The sequence below is a fragment of the Myotis daubentonii genome, chromosome 9, assembly GCF_963259705.1.
Source record: "Myotis daubentonii chromosome 9, mMyoDau2.1, whole genome shotgun sequence".
In the NCBI taxonomy this organism is placed as follows: Eukaryota; Metazoa; Chordata; class Mammalia; order Chiroptera; family Vespertilionidae; genus Myotis; species Myotis daubentonii.
The window spans coordinates 82,500,273-82,516,561 of NC_081848.1; the positions used below are offsets into that span (position 1 = coordinate 82,500,273).

Consider the following 16,289-nt stretch of genomic DNA (forward strand, 5'->3'; position numbering starts at 1 on the left):
TGGGAAGGACACCGGGGGTCCTGGGGACTGAATGTGGAGGTGGAGGGACAGGAGGCAGGGAACCTTCTCAGGAAACTGGGGGGTCACATATTAGGGAACTGGTCCCCTGAAGGGAGTCATGGGTGGGAGGTGGATGGGAAAGTGAATTCAGGACAGAACCCGTCTCATGATCAGAAGAATCTGCTTATCACTGACCAGGTTCTGTATGCTGTCACCTACACTGACAGAGTGGAAAACTGTCAGAATTGATGGCAAATAGTAAGCGAAACCCACCTAATGCAGACGACACTTAGGAGGCTTGGAACCGGGAGCGTGAGTGTGAGGACCAGGTCCTGCTATGGCTCAAGCTGCCCCTGGTTGAATATTGAAATGAGTCACCTCCACTTTGAGGCCCGTGAAACTTCCGTGGGACACTGTAAGGATGGATACATGTCATCATAATGTGTCCAGATTCATAGAATGCACCACACCCAGAGCGAATCTTGGGCTAAACTAAGGCCTGTGGGTTGTTATGATGGGCCGATGTAGGTTCATCAGTTATAACAAAAATACACGCTCTGGACAGGGATGCTGATAATGGGGGAGGCTCTGTGTGAGTGGGGGGTGGGGGCAAATGGGAAATCTCTGTACCTTCCTCCCCATTTCTCTATAAACCTAAAATTTCTCTAAAAATAAAATTGAGTCTTTTATAAAACATAACCTCCTCAGCGTATGCCTCCGCTAGCACCTAGTGTGCCCTGGGCGTGGTCTCTAAAGGGGCGGGCCCCATGCTCTCCTCTTCCTCGCCTGGCCTCTGCCACCAGTGGCCCCACTGAATGCCCACTCTCCGTGGTGGCAGCACAGCCCCTGACACTCTGACTGGAGACCTGGGGTGCCCCCTCCCCTGGGCTGCGCCTTCCCGGCAGGAGAACGCTGGGGCCCCGATCCCCTCGGTGCACAGACTCCAGGCGGGGACGAAGCTCGGGCTTCAGAAGGTTGAAGAACGAGGAGAAGGACCTGTACTTGCTGCCCAGCAGGGCCCTGCTCAGATCCCCAGGTGCAATGTCCGCCTCCGTGCGGGTCCGGGAGGGTCCATGCTGGCCTCGCTCCCAGGCTGCCTCTGGGCCAGAGGGCACAGCTGCTCTGAGAGCCCAGTACCCAGCGGGTGGGACAGGAGAAGGCTTTCTCGTTTCCGGGTCTAAAGCTCCCCCATAGCCGTGGGAGACGGGGAATCTGGGGACTCGGGTCTAATGGGAGACCTGAGCTCCGGGCTCTAATTCTAGGCAGGAAATCTCCCCTGGGACCAGACCCAGGCTCCCAGCAGCTCTGGGGGGACCCCAGGGTGGTGCCAGCTCCGCCCCCTCCCCTGGGTGCCCCTGGACCAGGGGTGCCGAACCCTGGATTTAGAATCACCCACAGTCCCCTCCAAGTGAAACTGCCTCTGCCTCCAGGGTCAGGTTCAAACCATGTGACTGGCCCCATCACCAGAACTGATTGGCTCAGTGTGGTCACCTGACCCAGCAGCAGCCAATCAGGAGGCTGAGCTAGGATGCGGTAAGCTGAGCCAATCAGATTCTCTCTCGGGAATGAACAGGGAACCCAGGAGCTGCAGGCACTGAGGAGAGAGGCTGCTGAGCTGATGCAGAAAGAAAGGCCGTGGAGCGAGGAGTCCGGGCACCAGCGACGCTGGGGAGATGACGATACTAATTGTTCCAGAACCGGGAGGAGGAGAGAGTGGCAGGAGGAAAGGAGCCTGGGCCACTGGGGCTGCGTCACATTCATGGCCGAGAATCCCACCCAATCCCAGCCGCTGCGCCCCGGCCTGGCGGGCCAATGGTCCTGCTCTGGCCCTCACAGGTGTGTCTCCCGCCCCTCACCCGTCCTCGCCCTCCGAGAGGAAACCTGGGAAAAGCAGAGAAAGGCCGGGACGCACGCAGGCGGCTGGGGAAGAGCCGGTCACTGAGCTCGGCTGCCATGGCCACACCCCCGGCTGGGGGCTCAGCACAGACATTCATTTCTCACCGTCCTGGAAGCGGACAAGTTCAAGGCGAAGGTGCTGGCAGATGCAGTTCCTGGCGGAACCTCTTCCTGGCTTGCAAATGGCCACCTTCTCGCTCTGTCCTCACGTGGAGGAGAGAGGGCTCTGGTCTGTCTTGTAAGGGCACCAATCCCATCATGCCCTCCCGCACCCTCACCACCACCTCATGACCTCCTCTGAGCCTCATGACCTCCCAGAGGCCCAGCTCCGAACACCAGCACATTGGGGGTTAGGGCTGCAATGTGAATGCGGGGTGGAGGGGGACACAAGCATTCAGTGCAAGACAGAGCCCAACTGTATCTTTAATAGCATTCACACCAGCCGTATTTCCCCAATTAAATCTTCCTGTGCTTTTATAGCTCCACTGAAAGCAGCCTGAATGGCCTGGCTGGTGTGGCTTGAGTGTTGATCCATGAACCAAGGGGTCTCTGGTTCAAATCCTGGAGGCTGGATCCCCAGTAGGAAGCGTGCAGGAGGCGGCCACTGATGAATTTCTCCCATCAATGTTTCCCTCTATTCCCGGCCCCTTCCTCTGTTTCTAAAAAAAAAAAAAAAAAAGTCAATAAAAACATATTTTTAAAAAACATTGGCCTAAATGAGTATAAAACTGAGTGGAATCTATAAAGCAAACCCCACCCCCGCTGGCTAAGCTAGTCTTTTCCAGCCTAACAGGTTGCCGCTAGGATGATGCTGTGACCTCACCGCTCTTCCTGTTCGGCTCAGTGCCGCAGGGCCCTGATGAGGCTTGTGATGGCCACACCTATTACAGCTAAGCCTCCTAGCACGCCAGGTGCATAGCTGACAACAGCACTGCCCGCCGAGGTGACGATCCCCACGCCGACACCCAGGAGCGCTTTGGTGACCTGCAGCACAAGAGATGTGGTGTCACGCTTCACGTCAGGGGCCTGGCCACGGACACACCCACCAAGAATCTTCACTCAGGAGAGACCCGTGTCCCCTTCACGGAACCACAGAAGGAGTGGTTGTTTGCAGGGCAACAGGCCACCAGGAGAGCGGAGAACAGGCGGGGAGAGAACAGGAGGGGGAAGGAGCTGTGGGTGTGAGGGAAACAGGGGCCCTGTGGGTGCTGAAAGGCTCAGAGAGCCGCAGGGGGTGCCGGGGGAAGGACACAGGCAGTGCCCGGACGGTCTAGGTGAGGGCTGGCCACCGGGAGCCTGAAGCACGTGCAGAGTTGGGGGAACCCCCTGTGAGCTCTCACGCCCAGGGCTGGGCTGGGATGGTTCTGGGCGGCCCAGGAGCTGAGCCCGGCCCAGGCACAGCGTGGGCGCTGGGGGAGGAGCTGCTGATCCCATGTCGTGACTGGGCAGCGCCTCATGGAGCGAGATCACCTGCTTCTGCGCTGACCGGGAGGGTTCTGGACAAGGAAGCGGATACTCGGACAGCAGGGATGAGGCGGTGGAGACATCAGGATGGTCCCTGAGGGTCGTGCACTCAGCAACGCCGTGTGAGCCACCCCTGCCCACACCGCTGTGCTGGGGAAGCGGGCGAAGACCCCGAGAGCGGCTGCTTTCCAGGCGTCAACACTGGGCGGGACTTCCCAGGCTCTCAATTGTCTCCATCTGCCCCAAACCCTACTGACACCCGTGTTAGATGCCCACTGTACAGAGGAGAAGACTGAGGAGGGACCGTGGAAAGAACTCCCCAAAGCCACCCCACGCCCAGTGACAGGGACCAGGACGCCTGGTGTCCTAACAGGCCCACCTAAGCCTCCTCCGCCGGAAGGAAAAATGCTCAAAACAGAGCACATAGCAGGTTTCTGTGGAAGACCGTGACTTGGCGCCAGGTGAGCTGCTGGGGAAGGAAAAGCCGCACCGCCCACTCCATTCAGAGACACTCAGACACGCTCCCACGTGTCGGCGATAAACAGACTTTCCTGAGCTCCAGAGCTGACTGGTGTTTTAAAGGGTGCACACAGGAGGGGGACAGCGGGGCTCAGCAGTCCGCGTAATGAGAATTTGCAAAGGGCCGGTCAGCATCAGTGCGGTTGGGCCCGGTGTCAGCCCGCTGGACGGATGGAAGCCAGGCTCCCAGGCTCCCAGGCTCCCACGGGAGAGGAGGCAGAGGCCGGGCCCTCCTGACACTGCATTGTAATGGATAAGGACAGCAGGCGTGATGATAGGAACAGTGTGAAGACAGCTTAACCCAACCCCCAGCCGTGACAGGATGCTGCTGATCTATAATCCTTGTAGCCCTCGCTGCTGCACGGTGCAAACCCACATCCTGGAACAATAAGTTTGCAGAGTCTTGAACTGAAACCCAGACGTAGATGTTCCCAGTGGGAATGAAAGGTTTACAGAGAATAAAACGGGGCAGAGAAAGACTTGTTGTGCTTAGCAGACGTCTCGCAGACAGCTTGCAGCCTTGAGCACAGCACAGCTCAGAGAACCAGGGGACACCTGGCATGGGAGGAATCAAGGACGGACCAGACCCCCAGGTCAGCAGAGCGGCTCGCAGCCAGCCAGGATCCACAGAAACCTGTCTCTCCCTGCTCTCTCCCCTGATGCCTTTCTGGGTCTCAGCCCACCTGCACCCAGATGTCGGGAATCAAATCTCTTTTGATCCATTATGGCGTCATGTCATAGGTGCGCGACCCCGGCCGATTCTGAACCTGTCAAGTGTCAGCTAGAAGATTTCTTATCACCTACTTTGCAGCAAAATAGCTTTTAGACAAAACCACACAGAGACCCGGAAGCAAGAAACAGAATCTAGGGACACATATATCTGGGTTCAGCAGAATAGGTTTTGCTCAGCTTTTGGGAAACTGATTCCCCTGAGCCAGCAGCCCTGCATTTGGGGATAAAGGGGCATTTCTGCATCTCCCTAGTGCTTGGCAGTCTGTTTCCCATATTTGGTAACTTTGCCGTAACAGCATCTCTCTACATGTTTTGTTAAGAATAGTTTATTGATTTTGAGAGAGAGGAAGGGAGAGAGAGGGAGAGAAGCATCCATGTGAGAGCACATGGATGGGCTGCCTCCTGCTCACACCCCTGCGGGGGTCAAGCCTGCAAACAACGTGTGTGCCTGACCAGGAACTGAACTGGCGACCTCCTTCTGTGCAGGATGACACCCAACCAACAGAGCTACGAGGCCAGGGTGGACGAAGACATTTCAAAGGACAGGACGGCACCCAGGTCCATGAGAAAGACACTCCTGAGCTGCAGGCCACACATGCCTGTCCCGGGGCAGAGGGGGTTCCCAGGGGCAGCCCCTGTCAGTAAGCGCTCTGAGAGGCGCTCAGGGACCAGTTCAGAGGTTGGCTGGACAGTTCTTCTCCTGGCAGCCTTCTGCTTCTCCTAGGGGCCTAGGGGCGTCCACTCGTTTACAGAGGGAGATGGAGGGAGTCTCTGCAGACAGAGTCAGGGAGCAGGAAGGAGTAAGAGTGAGACAGACAGGCAAGGCCAAGTTCCTGGCCTTGGAAGGAGCTCAGAAGGGAAGCGCCAGGGACAAGCTGCTCAGGGGAAGAGACCTCCCCCCAGTCACTGGAAAGCACAGCAGGCAGCCAACCACCCCTGAAACGCTCGGGTCCCCTAGATTGGCCCTCTGGGGTTCCAGCACAGATGCATGATGGGCAGCTGGACCCGCAGGCTGCCAGCCTCCCACCTCAGCTCAAAGGAGGGAGACCCCACAGCAGGGTCCCCGCGGGCACCAGGGGGCACTTCCCAGTGGGTTCCCTGCCCCTCCCCTTTCACCACAGCCCTTCTCCCCCTCACAGAAGAGGAGCTTCGTCCTCACGGACCAGGATCTACAGCCTTGGACGAGGCGTAAGGTTCCAGCGAGGATGGGGCACCCACTGCTTCCAAACAGACAGGCCGTGGGAAGAACCAGGAGACCACATCCCCCCTGGGAGGCTCCCTCCACCTCTGTTACTTTAGATGGGAATTCTGGCCCCAGACAGTTGCCTTGGAAACCTGCTGTAATGTATTCATTTGAGTTGGGGGGAGGGGGAAGCCAGCTTTTTTCCTAAAAGAAGTGAAGTCTGGCCCTAGCGGGTTTGGCCTCAGTGGATACAGTGGAAAGAAGGGTGCCAGGTTCGATTCAGGTCAAGTGCACGTACCTCAGTTGCAGGCTCATCCCCGGCCCTAGATAGGGCTTAGGGGGAAGGCAACCAATGGATGTATCTATCTCCTTCACATCAATGTTTCTCTCTCTGTGTCTCTCCCCTCCCTTCCACTCTCTAAAATCAATGGAAAAACAACCTCGGATGAGGATTAACACTAAATAAATGCACATAAATCAATGAAAGCCGAAACCGGTTTGGCTCAGTGGATAGAGCGTCGGCCTTCGGACTGAAAGGTTCCAGGTTCGATTCTGGTCAAGGGCATGTACCTGGGTTGCGGGCACATCCCCAGTAGGAGATGTGCACGAGGCAGCTGATCGATGTTTCTCTCATCGATGTTTCTAATTCTCTATCTCTCTCCCTTCCTCTCTGTAAAAAATCAATAAAATATATTTAAAAAAAATAAATGAATGAAATTAGGTCTTCTTTGGCTGACTGGTTGGCAGTAATGCCTGCTCTGACTATTTAAATGACATGCAGGCATTTCCCATTAACTGCACGAGCTAACTGTGCAACGCCAAGGACGTGAAGAAAATAGACACATGTGTACCACGTACCAAAAATGCCGTCCTCTGAACTCTTTAGTATTTATAAACTGTTTAAATGTTTGATGTCAGCTAAGAATGTGTGAGGGGTATGTGGTTTTTCAAATTATCTGAGACCAGGAGTCAGCAAACTATGGCACGGGAGCCCAAGCCAACCCACTGCCAGGTCTGATCGCATAATTGAGTCGATACCCCCTCCCCTGGGCACTGACCTCTAGGCCACTTCACAACCGACATTCCCTTTTGCTTAGACCACATTCCACTTGCTAAGACCATTATCCTTCCCCTCAGGACCCGCCTAGAGAATTCTCCGTCCAGAGAAAGCCGCCTGGAGTCCGTTAAAACCCCTGACCCCCCATCCCTGGGTGCGGGCCCCATTTTGGGGCTCAGCCCATCTGGTCTCGAGGTGACCTAATAAACTCATGATTCTTTACCCCTTTTGGCCTTGTGCATTCCTCCTTCGGCGATTCTAACACCCACCACAGTTTTCATAAAAAGCTTCTTTAGGAACGGCCTCACCCACTCCGTTAGGGATTGTCCACGACTGCGTTCCTGCACAAAGCTGTGGAGTGGAGTGGAGAGACAGAGCCCACGTGGGCCAGAGCCCAAAAGGTGCACCCCCCGGCCCTTCCCAGAAAACGTCTGTCTGGCTCTTCCTCCTCCTGGCTCCCACTTTTCCTCCTCCCTCGGCCTGCAGTACTTGTCACCCCTGGTCATCTCCAGCTCATTTTCCAGCTTCAGTTTAATGAAAAGAATTAAATCAGATTCAGCTCGGGCGCTGCCTCTTCTGTGATGCCTCCTGGATCAGGCACCTGGGTTCAAATCCCACCTCTGCACGTGGCTGTCAGGTGCTAGAGACTCAATGCCTAGTGGTGGAATGAGTTGGGTGAGCTAGTAAAGCACTGTGAGCCTCAGTTTCCCCATCTGTGAAGTGGGGATAAAACAACCCTCCTCTGGAGCTATGGAGGGGCCAGAGTGACTGTCATGGCTGCAACATCACCCCCTAAACTCACTGGTCTGCACAGCGACTGGCACTTCTCCCCACTCTCATCCCTACCCCGACTGTCACTCCCTCGAGGGCAGGGATTCTGTCCCTGCTATTTTGTCTCATTTGTGCCTCCACCTCCGCCCCGTCCGCCCACACGGTGCCCGGCCACTGTCAGCGGAGGGAATGGTCTGGTTCCTGGGGACAGGGACACGGGCGGAGGACGCACCTGGTCACTGCGGGAGACTCCGTAGCGCAGCTCATTCACGAAGTGCTCACAGTTGTCGCTGGTCAGATTGCAGCGCATCTCCTGCCCCACCAGCTCCTGTGCCCGCCGCAGGATTTTGCTGGGAGGCAGTGGTTTGTGCTTCCGGTCATGCTTGTTATTGACACGGTACTTGTCTTTCCCGGTCACCACGCACAGCAGCTGCTTTTTCACTATGGCCCTCAAGGACCCGGAGGACATGAGGTTGGCCAACGCAGCTCCTGGGATGTTACCTGTGGTTCCCAAAGAGGAAAGAGGCTGATGGTCGGGGCTGAGAGCGGGCAAGCAGGCAGCCCCACTGCCCTGGGCATCATCAGTGAGGATGAGCTGGGGAACGGCCGGCCCCCTGCCTGGCTTTAAACTCAAACACAGGCCGACCCCCGCCTGGGTGCCCTTGGAGAAGTCACAGATGCCCCTGGACTCTGGCTCCCTCATTTCTAAAGCCGAGGATGTGGATTCTTCTAAAGGCCCCTGTGGGTGCAGACGTCCCTGAAAGACGCAGGAGGGGCAGAGGGTATGGGGCACAGACCCCAGGTGCAGCCCAGCCAGAGCAGGGTGGGCCCTCAGCGGCCAGGGTGACATGTTTCCAATAGTAGGAAAGGAGGCTGCTGGGCAAGCCCAGGCCTGACCTGCAAACCCAGAGCCCCACCCACCGTGTGGCCTCAGGCCAGTCCCTTCTCCTCTCAGGGGCTGTCATCACTTACAGATGGAAGGGCCTGGGTCAGGTGGTGGCCACACTCTCCCAGCTCTGAATTCTCAGATTTGCCCCTAACAGGACACCCGCCTCCTGCCTCACCCAGGCTTCTGGGAAAGCTGACAGGAGAAGGTGAGTGATGGGCCCTGGAGCCCTCAGGGAGGGGCCAGTGGACCTGCCGGATGGAGCTGGGCTCACAGAAAGCCTGTTGGTATGACGTCAATCTCTGAACAGCCAGTTCATCCAATGACCAGCTTCTACATTCACTGGCTGTGTGTGTGTGTGTGTGTCTACTCTTTAGTTCATCAGTTCTTATTTTCTTTTTAAAGGGCATTTTACACTGGCCAGTGTGGCTCAGTTGGTTGGAGCATCGTCTTGTACACAGAGAGGGCGAGATGTTTCTCACATTGATGTTTCTCTCTCTCTCTCTCTCTCCCTCTCCCTTCTCTAAAAATGAATGAAAAAATATCCTCAGATGAGGATTAACAATAAAATAAAACAGTAAGTTATTCCTCCATAACCCTCAGTTTTTAAAGCCTGCATTTGGCTTTCAAATTCACATGTGTGTGCACACACCTGCTGTACAGCTGTTTGTAACGGTTGCACCATCAGCCATGAAATGCAGGCATCGATTTTATTTGGCCCGTTCCCTGCTGTTGGTGGTTCCCAGGCTTTCGGCCTTTGCTTTAATGCCATGATGCTCTGGGAGGGAAGGGGGGTTGACCCGGCACCCGCCGGCCCCGCCTGGGCTCCCCCGTACTGTCCTGCATCCCACCCTGCACGACCGGGAGGTGGGGTTCTCATTGCTCTACAGGGGGTGCAACTGAGCTTAGGGGGCAAGTCACACGGGCAAGTACCAGCTCGGCAAGCGGAGGCCCCAGGACCCCAAACGGGTCTGCTAAGTGGGAGGCCACGCTCCTTCCATGCCTCTGAGCCGGCTGTACGCTGTGTCCTCCTCATCTGCCCCCAGAACATGGAGCACACACAACGGGGTGCTTCCCTGGGACAGTGGGTTGGCTGGAAGTGAGCCCCAGTATCACCTGGAACAAAGGCCAACAGTCCGTCCTCCACGAACTCGCTGCTGAGGAAGAGGAGCGGCTGCAGACCTGACAGGGAACATCATGCAGCCAATGGCCAGGGGGAGCCCAACAGGGCGCGAGTGCGCAGCCGCTGACACTCCCACCTCTGCCCTGAGCTTCAGCGGAGAACCAGCCTCACCTGGAGGAGCCAGGTGCACCACGTAGCCATCCCCCACGTAGAGGGCCCAGTGCTGGTAGCCAGGGCGGAAAATCTCAATCAGGTCTCCAGGTTTTGGTTCGGCCTGTGACTGAAAAACCAGAGACAGGCTGAGGTTAGTCCTCACAGGGAACATTCTAGAACCTGACCTGTAAGGAGCCCCAGCCCAGCCTGCAAGCTCCCTCTGATCATCTCCTGCAGGAAACGGAAGAGGGAGCTCTCCTCGCACAGATGGGAAGTCCCTCCTTTACTGGGGCTGCTGAGCTGGAAGTGAGCTCCTTGGGGGAAAAGAAGAGATGGACAGGGTGTCTGGAGCCACTTCCATCAATTAAAGATGTCCCACCGAACCCAGAAATGCACGTCTATGAGAGCCACCCCTGAGAAAATAAATTTTAAACAGTAACAACAACAAGACAAGAATCGCACAGAGTAAAGAACCACACATGAGGCACACCGGATGCTGGCCGTTGGGAAGATGGAGGAAGAGAACCAACACAACAACAGCCCTACGAGAGAGGGGCCTGCAGGCGGGCAGGCTGCCAGGATCTAAGGGTCTGGCTCTCCTTCCAGCACTGAAATCTCACTAGCGGAACAATGACTTCATGACAGACACAGCCAAGTCAGCTGAATCAAAACCAAGAACTCGAGAAATCCTGGTGCACAGTCAGAAGCGCACGTTCTGTAATCCGGGCGCCCACTCTGTGCCTCTGCTTGTTCCCGCGTGAGGCTGAGGATGGTGTCCACCCTTGTCCAGGGGCTGGAGGAAACGTCAAAAGGTTACTGTTCGGTGACACAGGAAATTCACACGGCAGAGGCCAGACCGTTTCCCGGCCGCGGCCACACCCCGGCACCTGCATTGTCCACGGACGCTTCCTACACGCAGAGCTGAGTCCCTGCAGTGGAGACCACAGGGCCTGCAGGGCCTAAGTCTTCCCTCTCGGGCCCTTTCCAGCAGGTTTGCCGGCTCCTGTCATAAAGGGATCAGCAGTGCGGCCTCCCTCCCTCAGCTCGGGGACCAGCAGGAAGCGCTGGGAAGAGCTGCCTCTCTCCAGGGCAGGGCTGGGGGTCCACAGGCAGCACAGGAACCGGGCCCCACCCAGCCCAGGCGGGACAATGGCGAGGCTGAGCCTGCACCCACGGGATTGTCGGACAAAAGGCCTTTATCCTCCCCACAGAAACAGAGCCACAAAGGGCTGTGGAGCAGCCATTTTCTTTAACCAGCAAATTAAAACACGCCATCTGGCCTCCAACATTCACATTGGAAAAACGACCTAAACAACCATTGATAAAAACCAATTAAATAAGTTACTCCACATCCATATTTACTGCTCACTAGAGAGAAGAAGGTGGATTTTCATGAGCAGACATGGAAATAATTGAAAAAAGTATCTGAGAAATATTATTATCTCTATTTTTGCTTAAAATACATGTGTATACATTCATAAGGCAAAATGTATTATACACAATGTATGACCTGAGGAAAAGACGCCAAACTGTTGTACATTATGTACTGTGGGGGTTGGGACGTTAATATTTTATGCTATATGATTTAATTGGTTTTCTACCAACATGAGTTCCTTCCCTAATAAAAAATGTTTTAAGATGTTTAGATGGGCAAAAACCCCTCATGATGAACTTGATTTTTTTAACTGAAAATGGAGGACATTATCTGTCACCTTGAAACCACCTCCCATCTGGAACCTGCAACTATGACCATGTTAATGCTGCTTAAAATAAGTAATATTGCCCTGCATGGACCTATAAACTAGGAGGACACGGTTGGACACCCTGTCAGGGCACATGACCGGGTTGTGGGCTGGATCCCCAGTAGAAGGCGTGCAGGAACCAGCCGATCAATGATTATCTCTCATCATTGATGTTTCTATCTCCCTCTCCCTCTCCCTTCCCCTCTGAAATCAATAAAAATATATTTAAAAAAAAAAAGTAACACCGCCATGCTGGTGTTGCTCAGTGGTTGAGCATCAACCCATGAACCAGAAGATCATGGTTTGATTCCCAGCCAGGGCACATGTCCAGGTGTCAGACTCAAACCCCAGTAGGGAGCGTGCAGGAGGCAACCAATCAATAATTCTCTCTGATCATTGATATTCCCCCCCCTCTTTCTTTTCCTTTCTCTAAAATCAATTTTAAAATATATATTTTAAAAGTAATCCTTAAGCCCTAACCTTTTTGGCTCAGTGGATAGAACATCGGCCTTCTGACTGAAGGGTCCCAGGTTCGATTCCAGTCAAGGGCCTGTACCTTGGTTGCAGGCATATCCCATTAGGAGGTGTGCAGGAGGCAGCTGATCAATGTTTTGCTCTCATCAATGTTTCTAATTCTCCATCCCTCTCCCTTCTCCTTTGTAAAGAAATCAATTATATATATATATATATATATATATATATATATATATATATATATATATATATATATATATATATTTATATTAAAAGTAATAGTTAAATGTAACATAAAACCACAAAGCCATTTTTTAACTAATAAAGATGTATGTGTATCAGAGCTTGGAATTAGGAAAGACACTCTAAGGATAAAGGCCAAAATCATGAAGTAAAAGATGAAAAGGTTTTATAATTTTTTAATGTTAAGTTCCTATTATTGGAAGTTTCTATTACGGCCTATTATGTTCAAATTTCCTTTTAAGGGAAGATGATTCCCCACTATCCCAGGTGCCCAGGCAGCTGTTTCACACCCTGTGATGTGATCAAACTGGACAAGATCCAGCTGGACTGGAAGGAGTCAGGGCCCCAAGCAGGTCAGCAGCCTATGATCCACCGTGAGAAGTGGAGCTGGACTAACCACACCCCCTCGCTCAGAAATTTGAACCAAGAAATGAAAAAAAAAAAAAAAGCTTCTGGGCAGTAGGGGCTGAAACTGAAAAATCGTTTCAATGCAATTTAAATGCAAATTAAAAACTAGTTTGGAGGCAAGAGTGACACCAGTGGACCATGGGTGGGAGGAGACACCACCAACTCAGACCAAATAGAAGCTCCTGGTAATAGCGGGAGAGAAGGGAGCAGGCACATGAAGAGAGCTGGCTGGGCCCTGGCCGGTGTGGCAGGTGGCTGGGCTTTGACCCATAACCAAAAGGTTGATGGTCTGATTCCCGGACAGGGGACATGCTCAGGTTGTGGCTCTATCCCCCGTGAGGGGCTTGCAGGAGACAGCCAGTTGATGTTCTGCTGTCACATCGATATTTCTCTCAATCTCTCTCTCTCTCTCTCAAAATCAATAAAAATTATTTTTAGAAAAAAAAGAAAAGAAAAAGGAAGCCAACCGAGTCACATCATGTGGATGGCAGAGCACCAGAGTGGAGGTGCGTAAACTCCCGGGGCTGAGATGCCTGGAACCACCTTGACCCTGACGCCTCCCAGCTCTAGGCCCTGGCAGACCAGCCTCATGACAGCTCCTGATGCTGGGTTTTCCCAGAATCCCCTTCCTCTTCACAGAGGTCCTCAGACTACACCTGCTCTCCCTGGACTAGCTTAAGGGGGTGCTTGTTTCTTAGAGAGCCAGACTAGCCCGAGGAGCACAGCCCGAAGCCCTCATTTAATGCAGGGAGCTGCCCTCCCCTGCAGAGCCGGTTCTAGAAAGTTCTGAGGACTTACCGAAGCCATTGTTCACCAGGGCAGGGTCTGCTTTCTGCTCCTAGTGCAACAGGTTTTATACCCGAGTGGACACTTTTGCTTTCATTTTCCTTTTTTGTTCAGAAGAACTGAACACTAAATGGTTAAAGGGACTCTCAGCATTTCTCAGGGGACAGGCCCCCGACTTCCCACCTCAAGGCCTGGAATGGCTGGGCCTGGGAGCCGCCGGGAAGCGGTGAGTCGCAGGGAAGCCTTACCCCTGCCCTGCCCTGGACACGGGCTCCCACTGCAGGACGGGGCATGGGAGGCCCAGCGGTCAGCCCCAGGCCCGCGGGGGCCCTGATCTTGTACCCGCCCCACGAGGACAGGAGCCACGGGCAGCCTTCGGGGCTGGACCCACGGGGAGGCCTCAGCAGGCGGGAGCCTGGCCCTCGGGGAGCCCAGGGCTCAGTGGCCTCGGGGTGCATGTGGCGGGAGAAGCAGAGCTCCCCTGAGAGCGGCTCCCCAGCCTGGCGGGCGCTGCCCCTGGAACAGGAGGCGGAGGCGGGCGCAGGCTCAGCCCAGCAGCTCCCGGGCACCAGGGCCCCGGCTTTCCCATCCTGTGGGTCCCGCGTCTGCTGAGATGGTGGCTGTGGTGGCAGCAGCCTCCAGGGCACGTTCTCACCGGCCCCGCCCACGGACATCAGAGCTGCTGTCACTCCCTGGTCTCCTCTGAGCGGGGAGACCCTCTCCTACAGCCCCCTGCGGCCCGGCCCCGCCTTCCCTGTGCAGGGCTGTGCCCGTTTCCATGGGAACGCGTCCTGGGCAGCGGGCAGGGGTTTCCCGGGGCTCAGCCCACTCTGGGCCTCAGCCAGGCCTGCAGAGGGGCCGGTGCTGCCCAATGAAGGGCAGGGCTGTGGAGGTGCGTGTGCGTGTGGGGGTGCAGCAGGCAGGGGAGGTGGCTGTTGGCCAGGCAGCCAGCACCTAAGCTGCGCTCACCCCTCCCTCCTCCTGTGCAGGAGGCTTTGCTGGAGCCACAGGGAGGCTGCCCAGCTCTCAGGCATCAGGAGGAGCGGGAGGGGGAGCCGCACTGCAGGCGGGAGGGGGGCAGCCAGCAAGGAGGGGAGGGACCAGGCAGAGCCCTTCCCTCCATCAGGAAGCTCTGTGTGCAGGGGAGTGGGAAGGCACCACCTCTCCCAGCCTGACCCCCATGACCCCCATGACCCCCATAACCCCCATGACCGTGCTCCGGCTTCCCTGGGCCACACAGGCTCCCAACTCTTGGGTCCAGCGGCCACTGGTCCTACGGCCGGGAAGGCAGAAGGGCCTCTGGGCAGCGTCTGCCTGTTTCCAAGGGAGTTTCACCCATAAAGGCATCTGAGAGGCCCAGGGCGCCCACCTGCCCGCCTGTAGGTCATGCTCTTCCACGGGTGTCACCTGGGCCACTGCCCGCCCTCCAGCCCTCCCTCCTGCCCTCCTGCTGGGGGTGAGGGCCTCCCTGTGCCAGCCCCGAGGCCGTGAGTGGGGCCCGAGCTCCCACGGTAGGTGCCTGCCCCTCACAGGCCCAGCTGCAGCTGCGGGGCCACGGACTCCGGCCTCTGAGGCCTGTGTCCAGGCTCCAGGTGCTCAGGTGGGTCTGCAGCCGCGGTCTCGCCTCTCCCGCAGCTGCCCCCCTGGGGGCCTGGCCTGTGAGTCTCAGCTGCTGCTGGGGTTCATGCCTCCGCAGCTCCTCTGTTCTCCGCTCCTCCTTCCTCCCAGGCTTGTGTCTGCCTGATGCTGCGCATTCCACTCTCAGGGTCAGACAGGGAGAGCTGCACCCATTAGCCCTGGGGTCCAGACTCACACAGGATCCTGGGAGAGGCCGGCCCAGTGCCTGGGGTGCAGGGAAAGCAGCCAGCTGGGGAGGCTCTTACAGGAAGTGGGGCGATTCCGGGAAGGCGCCTGCACCCTCCAGAGCTCAGTCCACCCGCTTCACTGCTCCTGGGAACCACTGCCTCCCCCAGACCAGGCCCCAGCTCACTGCCCTGCTCCTGGGACAGTGCCCAGGCCTCACCTTAATCCACCATTTCCCTTCAGAGTGAGAAATGCCCTTGTTCTCCCCCAGAAGGACACCAACTCTGGGCCTGCCTGGCCTGAGCCCTGGCCCCCTGGCCCTCCAGCCCTCCTGCTCCCACAGGTCCTGCCCTCCTGTTCCACACCAGGCTCCTCTCAGGACCCAGGAGATGCAGGGAGGGGGGGCTGAGCACACAGGATCCCCTGATGGAGCTCCAAGCCCAGAGGGGGTGAGACAGGCACAGGGACCACAGCAGAGCATGACCACGTGGGGGGAGGTGGCGGTCCCAGGGGTGAGACCCTGAGCGTGGCAGCTGAGCCAGGCTGGGCCTTCAGGGCAGCTCCTCAGAGGAGGGGTCTGCCTGGGGGAGGAGAGGAGGAGTGGGCGTTGCACATAACCACCCATTGTCCTCAGAAGCAGAGAAGTGCAAACAAGGATCCCGGAATGCTGGTGAACACTGAACCTATGGCAAGGGCCAGAGTTAAGCACCGATTGTCTAGTCCAGACAAATGGGGCTCAAGCTATTTCCTGATGAAATAGTCTCAGAGTAAATCCTTCTAATATTTACTGACCTTTAAGATAGTCTGTCTGTTACCACAATTACCTGCCTAAGAACTAGATGTGTATCCAAAGGTGAATAAAAGGCTGGCGAGGCCTGCGCACCAGTGGAAGTCCTCCCCCTTGAGCTGGACTTGCCCACCTGGCCCCCCATTATTTCCAAATTGTCTCTTGTCTCTTCTCTTTCATTTGTGTGCGGCTCCTCTTCCAGATCCTGAACCCTGAACCACGCGGGACGTGGGGGAACACATACACAGGGCGTGAGGCAGGG

At 55.9% G+C, this 16,289-nt stretch overlaps 2 protein-coding genes across 10 annotated transcripts in view; one reads left to right on the forward strand and one right to left on the reverse strand.

Moving 5' to 3' along the window:
• The window catches only part of LOC132241508 (phospholipase A and acyltransferase 3-like), a 189,458-nt gene that overhangs the window by 54,244 nt on the left and 118,925 nt on the right, over window positions 1-16,289 (reverse strand). For 3 of the 9 annotated variants that reach the window (XM_059710340.1, XM_059710345.1, XM_059710338.1), the window contains exon 2: window positions 9,803-9,911. The exons of 1 other annotated variant lie outside the window; for it this stretch is intronic. In XM_059710340.1, coding sequence (XP_059566323.1) covers window positions 9,803-9,911 — 109 coding nt within the window. Of the gene's footprint in view, window positions 1-2,299; window positions 2,556-2,719; window positions 2,881-7,854; window positions 8,124-9,802; window positions 9,912-13,449; window positions 13,556-16,289 lie in introns of those variants that run through there. 5 more of the 9 variants (XM_059710342.1, XM_059710352.1, XM_059710351.1 and 2 more) reach the window with 4 other exon arrangements.
• Window positions 1-16,289, forward strand: part of LOC132241499 (uncharacterized) — a 234,586-nt gene that overhangs the window by 24,215 nt on the left and 194,082 nt on the right. The window lies entirely within an intron of this gene.